This window comes from Octopus bimaculoides, chromosome 7 (assembly GCF_046866305.1).
Source record: "Octopus bimaculoides isolate indiv1 chromosome 7, ASM4686630v1, whole genome shotgun sequence".
NCBI classification, from domain to species: domain Eukaryota; kingdom Metazoa; phylum Mollusca; class Cephalopoda; order Octopoda; family Octopodidae; genus Octopus; species Octopus bimaculoides.
In genome coordinates, this window is record NC_142934.1 from 57,768,299 (window position 1) to 57,780,427 (window position 12,129).

General features: G+C 36.6%; 1 protein-coding gene across 3 annotated transcripts in view; it reads left to right on the forward strand.

Annotated features, from left to right (window-relative positions):
* The window catches only part of LOC106873894 (uncharacterized), a 155,791-nt gene that overhangs the window by 128,925 nt on the left and 14,737 nt on the right, over positions 1-12,129 (forward strand). For all 3 annotated transcript variants that reach the window (XM_089355367.1, XM_089355366.1, XM_089355365.1), the window contains exon 2: positions 9,891-9,971. In XM_089355367.1, coding sequence (XP_089211493.1) covers positions 9,899-9,971 — 73 coding nt within the window. In that variant the 5' untranslated portion in view covers positions 9,891-9,898. The remainder of the gene's footprint in view (positions 1-9,890; positions 9,972-12,129) is intronic.

Genomic DNA, 12,129 nt, shown 5'->3' on the forward strand with positions numbered 1-12,129 from the left:
CCCTAAGTACAACAACACACACACACACACACACACACACACACACACACACACACACACACACATATATATATATATATATATATATATATATATATATATATATATATGTGTGTGTGTGTGTGTGTGTATGTATGTATGTATGCGGGATTCTGAATGTATACCTGTATATATATACGTATATTTATATGTATAAATGTCTAAATATATATGCATTATGTTACGTGTATGCATGTAAACACCTATGTGTATATGAGGATAATGTTTTGTACATATATGCATATATATATATATATATATATGCATATATATATATATATATATATATATATATATATATATATATATATATATATATATACACATGTGTGTGTGTGTGAGTACATTACGTAGATATGTTTATGTGAGTGTGTACGTATGTAGACGTTGTGAACACCGGGAGTTTATGTCTATGTATTGTGAAAATATAGTTTCGTATTTTTTTTTCTTTTTTTTTTTCTTTTTCTACTTATTAGAGTAACTTCTCTTTTATTCAACGGCTTTTCATAGCGTCTGTTGCCATTAATAGCCGACGAGAATGCATTCGAAACTCCGAGTACTATAACGACAACCTTTTACTGTTTGTTCGAAATTATAATATATATAAATAATCCTCTGTTTATCTAATATCTCGGTCTTATTCTTTTGTTGTTACTTTATATCATCATTATTATTATTATTATTATTATTATTATTATTATTATTATTATTATTATTATTATTATTATTATTATTATTATTATTATATATATGCATTATTATTATTATTATTATTATTATATATATGCATCAGGATATGAGAGCTAGGGTTAATTTTGGTGGTAGGCTTTCTGAATCTTTTGCTGTGGAAAATGGAGTAAAGCAGGGAGACCTTGATGCACCCACCCTCTTTGCAATATACTTTGCCGTTGTGGTGTCACATTCCTTTCAAATCTCTGAGGAGGGTATCTACATAAAATATCGAACAACGGGGAATGTTTTTAATTTGACCCGACTGAAGTTTAAAACGAAGGTTTTTACTTCACTTATTAGGGAAATTTTGTATGCTGACAATTGCGATCTGGTTAGTCATTCTGAATCGGGTCTGCAATCCCTTGTATCTGCATTTGATGCAGCTTGTGATGATTTTGGCCTGACCATCAATCTGAAAAAAACAGTTGTGATGTATCAACCTGCGTATGGTGCTGTTTGTAACCTCCCTAAAATTTTTGTTAAGGGAAATTTACTTGAGGTTGTCAATTCATTTGTCTACCTGGGAAGCTCTGTTCAAGATGATGGAAATCTTGATACGGAAATACACCTGCGAATTCAAAGGGCAGCAAAAGCATTTGGTGGCTTGGAGTCACGCGTCTGGCGCCAGCGACATATAAATAACAATACAAAGCTGGCTCTTTACAAATCATTTGTCTTAACATCCCTATTGTATTCCTGTGAAACTTGGACCTGTTATGAAAGGCATTTTAAAATGTTAGAAAAATTCCACCAAAAATGCCTTCGTCATATTTTAAGAATTAAATGGAATTCTTTTACTCCAAACACAGATATCCTTGCATCTGCAGGCATCCCCTCAATTAAAGCCATGATTTTGAGGAACCAATTGAGATGGTGTGGCCATATTGTTCGAATGGCAGATGAACGCATGCCGAAACAGCTGTTTTATGGTGAGCTTGCAGAGGGGAAACGTTATCGGCATAAACCTAAAAAAAGGTTTAAGGATGGCATAAGGACTGCTATGAAGTCAATTGGAATGGCTCCAAAAGATATAGAAGTCCTCGCTTCAGATCGAGTTGGATGGCGAACAAGGGTGTGGAGTGGAGTGAAAGCATTTGAAGAGGCCAGGATGATGCAAGCAGGGCTCAAGAGACATTTAAGGAAAAATGTAAAGACTGAGAAGGTGAATGACAAGGACCTTTTTGTGTGCACAGTCTGTGACAGACCATGTCTGTCCTTGGCTGGCCTCAAATCTCACCTGCGAACCCATGGAAAACAAACCTCACCCAGCTATTCTGATTATATGTCTGTGCACACGTTTGAATGTGGTGTGTGCCAGAGGGTTTGCAAATCCAATGGGGGTCTTAAAAGACATGTTAGGATCCACAATGAGCAGAACTTACTTGCAGGTATTGGTAGTGCAAATCAGAGGTGCAATCTGTGTGGGTGTTTTTTCAAAACACTGTCTGGTTTAAAAAGCCACATCAGACGCCATGAAAGGGCTAAGGTGTAGGTGCAGGAGGTGGTCAAACTCTGTTTAAGGAGTAGACAACCGCCATATATATATATATATATATATATATATATATATATATATATATATATATGGTGGTCTTTTTTCAATTTCCGTCTGCCAAATCCACTAAGGGTTTCGGTAGGTTAATCGTTTTTTTTTTTATCTAGTATTTTTTCATTTGTCTTGCCCTTTTACAGTCTGTTGTGTCGCTGAATTTTTACTGAGAACGTATATTTTTTTCGTGGTTAGATGATTCGGCATCTATTTCTAGCATATAGGAGTCCACTTTTGCTGGTCATTCCTCTTATTTTTGTATATCTTCAAGCACAATATACGTATGCGTCATACACTCGTTGTTTACACGGTGAGAAACGTATTTCACAGACAGCTCTATTGACGAACAGCAGCAAACACCACTGCAAATGACATCCAGCAACTTTTTTTAAAGAGAAAGGCTTGACTTTGGTAAGCCTAAAAACATTCAATTAATCGCTAGATCAGTGGTTTCCATGCGACGTTTATATTTTCCCCATCTCCAAATACAATAAACACATACGTCATACGCTCGTCTTTTTACATTGTGAGAAACGTATTTTACATACAGCACAATTGGCGAACAACAGTAAACACTATTGTACATGACATCCTGCAACCTTTTTTTAAAAAAAGAGAAAGTGTGAATATTTATAAAAGCTACGCGGTCTTGGGTTTACTAGGTTTATGGGTTTACTAGGACGTGTGTTTTGATGTATAGAATTGGTAATATTATTGTAATTCATTGTGTTTTTGCTTTTATTCGCTTAGAGATCAGTTGGGCTTCTGCTGCTGGTACAGTACTTCGGATTTTAGCTCGAATTTCAGCTCGCAAAAGTAGTATCCATGTAATAATCGACCCCATAAATTTGACCTTAAAAAAATGGTCTTAAAAAATTCGACTTTTACACGAATACTTTTATACAGTAGTTTGATTTGGTGAAAATTACATAACACAAGCATGATTGTGGTAGTGGTGGTGGTGGTGGAGCAACGGTCAAAAACTTTTCCTGGTTTTATGTGAATATTATTTTCTTCGTTTATTCAAAATTATTACTGGTGTTTAAAATAATTATCTTTGACATTTACGTTACTAATATAAAGGTGTAAGCGTCAAACAATCCATCATTCTCTTTTAAAATATCAAATTGTTTGAAATTCTTATTACCACGGCTTTACTATTACTAATCCTTCGTTTCATGCGAAACTAAAAGGAAAGTTTAAGGTTAATGAAAACTGAAAACAGCTGATTTTCCAGAATCACCTAAACCAGACATGGGCAACCTTTTTCAAGGAGCGAGCTACATGAGGCGGGTTGCACTACTAAAAAAATTCAAGGTATTTTTCGTTAGTGTGCCATTCAGAAAGTCCTGAGGGCCGCTGTCTGCTCATGACTAGCCAAACCTATCACTGTATAATTTACTGATATGATAAAGCAGTTGCTCTATGAAAAACTGGGTCTTTAAGGTAAAAACAAAAAAATTGTTTGTATTTGTATCTGTTATAAATTTGTCATGTCCTGTAAGGAATTATTTTGCTGGAATTGATTCCCTTTTGATTGTCTCGGGCGATTTGATATTTTAAAAGAAGAGAATGATGGATTGTTTGACGCTTACACCTTTATATTATTAACGTAAATGTCAAATGGTTTCAATCAGAAATTTAACCTATGTCGGTGCACCTGATATTTTATGCGACGCCGCTCGCCACGTATTACCTTACATATAATGGAGAATGTTGAGGTAGAAATGATAGATTGCGGACTGAATGCTTTAATATTTAGTTTCATACTAGAGTTCTAATTTCGCTTTCTACGGACGTCTATATTTTTTTCTTTTTCTGTTGCACAACAAAGAATAGAGTCTATCACATATGACCTGCGGTTGATTTCAATATCTATAACCCTTCTCTACATACTTATAAACGAAATCAATGTTACATATTGCAAACAGAAGTGATAACACGATGGCCCAAGCGTGTGATTGTAATTAGTTTTAGTGTTCTGCTCTGAGTGCTAACCCCACTACGAGTGTTTGCCTAATCGCTGCACTTTACGTTCTGAGTTCAAATCCAACTGAGACCAACTTCGTTTTTTGCCGCGCCGGACAAGAAGCTTAGCGGCATTCCACCTGACTTTACGTTCTGAGTACAAATGCTGCCGAGGTCAACTTTGAAATTTATCCTTTCGGGTCAAGAAAATAAGTACCAGTTGAACACTGGGTCGAGGTAATAGATTTACCCCCTCCCACCAGAACCTCTGGCGTTGTTCCAAAATTTGAAATCGATATTTAATTATGGCTCAAGGCAGCGGGCTGGCAGAATCGTTACCGCGCCGGGCAAAATGCTTAGCAACATTGCGTTGGTCTTTACGTTCTGAGTTCAAATTCCGCCGAGGTCAACTTTGCCTGTTTTCCTTTCGGAGTCGATAAAATAAGTACCAGTTGAACACTGGGATTGATGTAATCGATTTGCCCCTTGCCCTTGTACTTACTAGCCTTGTGCTAAAACTTAAAACCGATATAAAATTATGGCTCTTTATATTTTGAGTGCAAATCCTGCTAAAGTCATCTTTGCCTTTCATCCTTTAGAAGTTGATAAAAGAAAGTACGAGTCGAATACTAAAGGGGAGGGGAGTATATTTAATTATTGTCATCCCACCAAATTTCCGGCCTTGTCTTGTGGCTACGGTAGAAACGACCACCAGTGTCATCATTATTGCTTTCTACTCTAGGCACAAGGCCCGAAATTTATGGGGCGAGGGCCAGTCGATTAGATTGACGCCAGTACGCAACTGGTACTTAATTGATCAACCCCCGAAAGGATGAAAGGCAAGTCGACTTCGGCAGAATTTGAACTCAGATTCGTAAAGACAAACGAAATACCGCTAAGCATTCCGTTCGGCGTGTTAACATTTCTGCCAGCTCCCCGCCTTCAGCGTCATCATTAGTGCCGTCATTGTCGCAGTCTTCATCATCTTCGCCATCATTGTCATCATCAAATAAAAGTGACGGGTGGCAAAAGTGTTCGAATTCTAAAATTAAATATTTTGAAGTATTTAGTTACGTTTCTCGGTCTCTAGGTTTAAATTCTTTCAGTTTCGACAGTTACCATTTTAGATCCCGAGAACAGGCATCAGGTATGTCCGTTCTATTGTCGATTTAATCGCTTATAATTCCTCCCTATAAATCTCTGACTTTACATTAATCTAAGAAATCAATGTTACATACTGTGAGATCAGTGACAATTCAAGCAATAAAGCACCGGACTAAGTATCTGAGTTCGTTCCTGCCTTAGTTGACTTTTGGATTTTCATTCCTTCAGGGTTAATAAATAAATAAGTAAATAAATAAATAAATGAATAAATAAATTATGTAATTAATGCTAAACATGTGTTTCACAAAAAAACTCGTGGCCTTTTGTTAATCTAAGAATTTTTTTTATATTTATTTGTTTTAGGGGATTTTTTGTGTGGGATGGGTGACCATATGATCCATGCGTAATCATATTTCGTTTCGTGACAGCTGGCCGTTGGTATATGATGACGATCATACGCCAATTCACGCCAGCTTTTCACTTAATCATTTAGCTACACCTTCTGACATGAACTCACGTGAATCCCTCAGTCCTTACTCCAGCCCCAGCACATCACCTGCTAACGGTATCAAATGACAAAAAGTCAGAGAATGTCAGGAAACAAATGTACTGGCTGCCATTTGGTACCATCTACCTTGAAGGCATAGCCAAGACACAGGACACTTCTAGCTCTCTCCAGTCATTCTATCTAACTGGAAATAGATATCGTGAATAAACGCAGCTCATCGTTGCTGTTATTGTTATTATTGTTGTTGCTGCTTTGTTGTTTGTATGTTTGTTGATGTTGTTGTTCTTGATGTTTTCTTGCTTTTTATGCTTGTTGTTATTGTTGCTGTTTTCGTGTTCGTATGTTTGTTGCTGCTGTTGTTTAGTCCACACCTACATAGTACATACTGCACCAAGTACATAGTACATACTGCACCAAGGACTACATTATCTAACATGCCCTTCCCTTCTCAAACTATTCATCGTTGTCGGTAAAAGGAGTGTAGTAACATTAATGAGTAGTCTATTAGTTTGCAGCAGTGACTCCGTCTCTGTTTGAGTTTTGGGAAAACTTTTTACATAATTCATGGGTATGTAGATAAGCAGCTTGCCTTGCAGCTACGTGGTTTCGAATTCAACATCACTGGACGAAACCTTGGACAAATATCTTTTACAATAACCTCGAACGGACGATTGCCTTGTGAGTGAATTTGATCGGTTGAAATTCTGTGAAATCCCATCGTATATATGTGCGTGCGTGCGTGCGTGCTTACGTGCGTGTGTGTGTGCGTGTGTTCTGTATAACAACAAACCTCACAATTTCAGATTAACTACCAAATATACGTACACCTTGAACCTAGATTATATTTCAGTGACTTAAGTTAATTCAGAAACTTCATTTTTTGCAGAATAACATGTAAATGCGTCCTAATATACACACATAAACAGTTTAACATAAGAAAAAGCAAAAAAGTTGATATAATAAAGGTTTCTTATTGATAACCTAAAGCTATATTCTAACACTTCTATTACTGATAGACAATTAGATCTGTGTACAGCATTTTCACTCAATATAGAAATGGATTTCAGCCAGGATGAGCATTGCGACTGATATTAAAGAAAAAAGAAGAAAAACATGAGAACGTCACGGGAGATAATAATTGAAAACATATAGCCTCTTAGGATCAGAAATTAATTTTAAATAACTACTAATCCCTTGCTAGTGAAGGCGCAATGGCCCAGTGGTTAGGGCAGTGGACTCGCGGTCATAGGATTGCGGTTTCGATTCCCAGACTAGGCGTTGTGAGTGTTTATTGAGCGAAAACACATAAAGCTCCACGAGGCTCCGGCAGGGGATGGTGGCGAACCCTGTTGTAATCTTTCCCCACAACTTTCTTTCACTCTTACTTCTTGTTTCTGTTGTGCCTGTAATTCAAAGGGTCAGCCTTGTCACACCGTGTCACGCTGAATATCCCCGAGAACTACGTTGAGGGTACACGTGTCTGTGGAGTGCTCAGCCACTTGCACGTTAATTTCACGAGCAGGCTGTTCCGTTGATCGGATCAACTGGAACCCTCGTCGTCGTAAGCGACGGAGTGCCATCAACAACAAAAATCCCTTGCTAACTACTAATTCTTCCTATGTACTAATGCCTTGCTTCCCATTAATCCCATGCTAACCAGTAATCCCTTGCTAACTGCTAAACCCTAACTAAACTACTAATGCCGTGCTAACTACCCCAAAAAGGGGGTACCCAAATGAAACCGGAATTTTACAATATTATTTTATTCACTTAATTTTTACATGTTTACACTCTTATCGCCTTCAAAGTATTCTCCATTTGAAGCAATGCATCAGTCCAGACACATTTTCGACTGTTTAAAGCAGTGCTGGAACTCTTGCGAAGTAATGCCTTTTAACGCCTCCGTCATTTTTTCTTCACATCTTCTACATCTGCAAAACGTTTTTGGTTAAGGACTTTTTCCATTCGGAGGAATAGAAAAAGAAAAGTTACAGGAAGCAAGATCGGGTGAATAGGAATGGTAGGTAAATGGGGTCATGTCATTTTTGGTCAAAAACTGTCTCACACTCAAGGCGGTGTGCACAGGCGCATTGTCGTGATGAAACCACCACTGTCAGTTTTGCCACTTGTCGAGGTGTTTTCGTCTCGCTGGATCTCGCAAATGCTTCAGAACTGCCAAGTAAAATATCTGATTAACAGTTTGACCAGGAGGAACAAATATTGTTTGGACAATTCCTTTCGCATCGATGAAACAAATTAGCATTGTCTTGACATTAGACTTCATTTGATCCACTTTTTGAGGGCGTGGTGACATTGAATGACTTCATTGACTTGAGTGCTGCTTGGTTTCGGGGTTGTAACCGTAGCACCAGCTTTTGTCACCAGTGGTAACCTTCGAAAAATGGTTCGGATCAACTTCCAAATATTCTTTCAGTTCACGACACGCATTCAGTCGTGACTACTTTTGATCTTCCTTGAGCAAGTGAGGCACACATTTTGCTGCAACTCTTTTCATTCGCAGTTCCTCGCACAAAATTCGTTGGTAGGAGCTCCGGGACACACCAGTCATATCAACAAGTTTGTCAATTGTTCGGCGATGGCCCTCCAAGACCAGTTCATGAATTTTCGTGATGTTTTCATTCGTTCAGGAAGTCGACGGTCACTCTGAACGAAGTTGGCCTTCAAACGATAAGTAAACATTCCTAAGGAGTGAAAACCTCTCGTAAACTTGTGTTTTGCTCATGACAGCTGTTTGAAGCATGACAACTGTTTTGGCCGCCGTTTCCCCCAGAATTTCACGGAAGCATGCTGTCCCTTTCTTTCAGCCATCGCAAAAATCGACGAACAGGGGAGAAGCGCTGCAAAATAAAGACACATCACGTGACGGTTAAACTACAGCCAACGATGCCGGTCGGCAGATTGGTGCCTGAGGGTAGCATTAAGTGGCTTCTAGCGGTGAAAGCCTGGATTACAACGGGCTTGTCCCACAGAGAACGTTTCCGGTTACTTTTGGGTACCCCATCGTGCTACTGCTATCAAGCTGCTATTCAAACGTACTTGAATGAAAGTGTTGGGGAAAATGTTCAATACATAAAAGATCACTGACAAAAGCTTGTGTATTAGAAACTGATAGATATATATGATATATCTAGCGATAAAAAATATAAAAAAAACATACTATCAACCAGAAGCAGAAAATAAAGACAAGGAAATATCCAAGTCGCAATATTTTAACTGAAAATTATATTTACGCAGAAGATATTACATTAATCTTCAAACTGGTCAAAAATATCTACCAAGTATGTTTAGTCTTCGTTCTTGCAATGTCAAGACGTTCGAGTTTCCACTGCAAATTTTAGATCACTAAAACGTCAAGTTAGTTAAATATTTACTTTTTCATGTCTGTAGAAACATTTACTTTCTATGAATTCATACAACCGGTTGGACAAGATAACTTGTATATGAGTGCTTCCAACACATCATCGAGTGTTTCTTATGACAGTTATAGACGCTAGGACGCTAGTTATAGGAGTGTTTCCATTGCATGTGTGTGTGTGTGTGTGTGTGTGTGTGTGTGTGTGTGTGTGTGTGTCTTGAATACAAATATTAGCGTGTTACTAATTAGCAAAGAGCAATATTTCATCTTCATTGCAAGCGTTTGCATATAAAAGTTCTGATATTAATATGTTAATATGTTTGTCTTGTTTTATTCTTTAGTGAATTCCAAGTTCTTTCGATCTAGATTTTTTTGAATTTCAGATTGTGTCCATGTTGTTAAGTAAAAGAAAATAATATAAATAGTTAAAAATAACAGTTAGTGATAATTACTAAACACTTGGTCCTCCATTATTCCAATCCAGTGAATAAATTTGTTTTCTTTTATTGTTTTTCTTTTATATTCTGCGATTCATTACATCTATAGAACAATTTTATAAGAAAAAAAAACAACAACCGTATAACCATGTAAACCCCATGTGAATTTATTTGCAGTACCATCAATGGCTATGTTAAGAATACCTTCTTTAATCACAATCATCATTGTCCTGCTTTTTGGTTCGGACATAATCGCAGGTAAGTTATATAAACTATGGAATCTACTCCGTAATATTTTCACATATTTCTCATACACGGTTTTCTTGCGTGGCCTACATAACTTAGTGGCATAAATTATGTAATATCTAAGATGTAAATCTTAAACATTTACCAGAGCTGTATTGATTCCTATTTTCACTATAGAGTTCAACAACCCAGGCAAGCATTAAACAAAACATTTTTTACATGAAATGTTTGTTGAATTTTTTTGAGAGAATCCAAAAAAATGTGGGGTTACATCGCGCAAAATAACTTTTTTTTCGCATGAAAATATCTACTGCTAATTCCTTTAAATGTCTCCAGATCAGCAATAAAAAGTTTCTGTGTTGTATTTACATGGACCTTGAAATTTCAAGAAATGCTATGAGTTTGATAGACAACAATGTCTGTGGTCAATATTCTCATTTAATTGGATATGAGATAAGTGACAAAAGAAAATATTCTACATTGTTCCCCCAGAAGTTCTTGAAGGTGTCCCTAGTTGAGCCAATATCTACACACACACACACACACACACACACACACACACACATGTATATATATATACATACATGCGCATTTGTTTTTACAGTACATTTATATGTAATGCTTCAATGTAAAGACTCAATTGCCAAAGAGACTTATGTATAAATGGTATAAATGTACTGTAAAACAAGTATACATACATAAATACATGTGTGTGTGTATGTGTATGTGTGTGAGTGTATGTGTATGTGTATTATATGTATATATAAAAGTCCTTTGACGATTGAGTGTTAACATAGAAACATATAAATGCACTGTAAAAATAAGTGCACCTGTATATACATATATTGCGACACCTTCAAGAAATGCTGGAGGAACACATGCAACATCATTTTGGAACAGCTGTAGAAGGCAATGCACACCACTCGCAGACCTCATATGGGACCTCAAACAGAGAAAATACAATACAGCACAACTTGTACAGTACTACGAAATGCAAAACCATATAACGCATACTCAAAAGCGTGTAACCCCTGCCTGAAAGAGACTCTTGAAATGACATTATCTAATGATAAAATAACCAACAAATAGTTGATTATTTTAACATGTAACCATAGACTTAAAGCTCATTTCTGTAATTTGGAAAGAATACATAATGTTAAATGTTATATTAACCCTTTATTTACTCAAAAATGTACTTATAATTTGATGATTATTTCTACTTCCAAGATTGTGATGTTGCTTACCTGAATTATATAATGTTTGCAATAATTTGTATGTATCAATGATCGTTTAGTTATACCAATCAGTTTTTTACTCAAAAATGCTATTATAATGTCTCAGTATCATTATTGGTATATCTAAATGATATTATTTATATTGTTGTACACCTACATTGTATGATCCCATAATTACTGATTTGTTAGGTACAGTTGTTTAGGTAAAGAGGAAGTGCCTATAGAAAGGACCGGCTTACGCTGGAGGAATGTTATAGCGTTAGTCGAAAATGGTTGGTAGAGTGACATGGAGAGATGCACATTGATGAGAGAAAAATGAGAGTCTCTTTAGAGAGATATATGTAAGTAAATACAGGTGTATGTACATTAGTGTGAAATAAAAGGATATGTATGTATGTATAATGACTGCATGGGTCTGAAAACTGTTGTTTAACCTAATGCTAAGAAGTGAAAGGAATCGTCAATAGTGTGTATATAAACACGTGTGTGCATAAGTATGAATGTTTGTATTGTGTCTAAAGAATGTGTATAAATGTATGTATATCTATGGCAGTATATATATATATATATATATATATATATATATATATATATATATATATATATATATAAAGTGAAGTATATTTGCCATTTAAATGTGGCTGACCCCTAAGGGTGGATGTTACTGTTGCTTTTAGCCCCAGGAGAACATCTCCTCCAGCTGGCTTATCGACACACATCTGTGTCCTGTCTATTTTTGCCAAGGGAAGTTATCCCTCCCATCTTGGTCTGCGATACGTACGGACCCGAGTTTCAGGGTTATTTCCCTTCTTCAGCGTACGATAATCGCCGACCTTCGATGAGAAGGACAATCCCTTGGCAAAATATAAGTCTTTTTCCAGTGAAGTTATTCACTGATATCGAAAAAGTGAAAACAAGCAATGTTAAATCCCTGA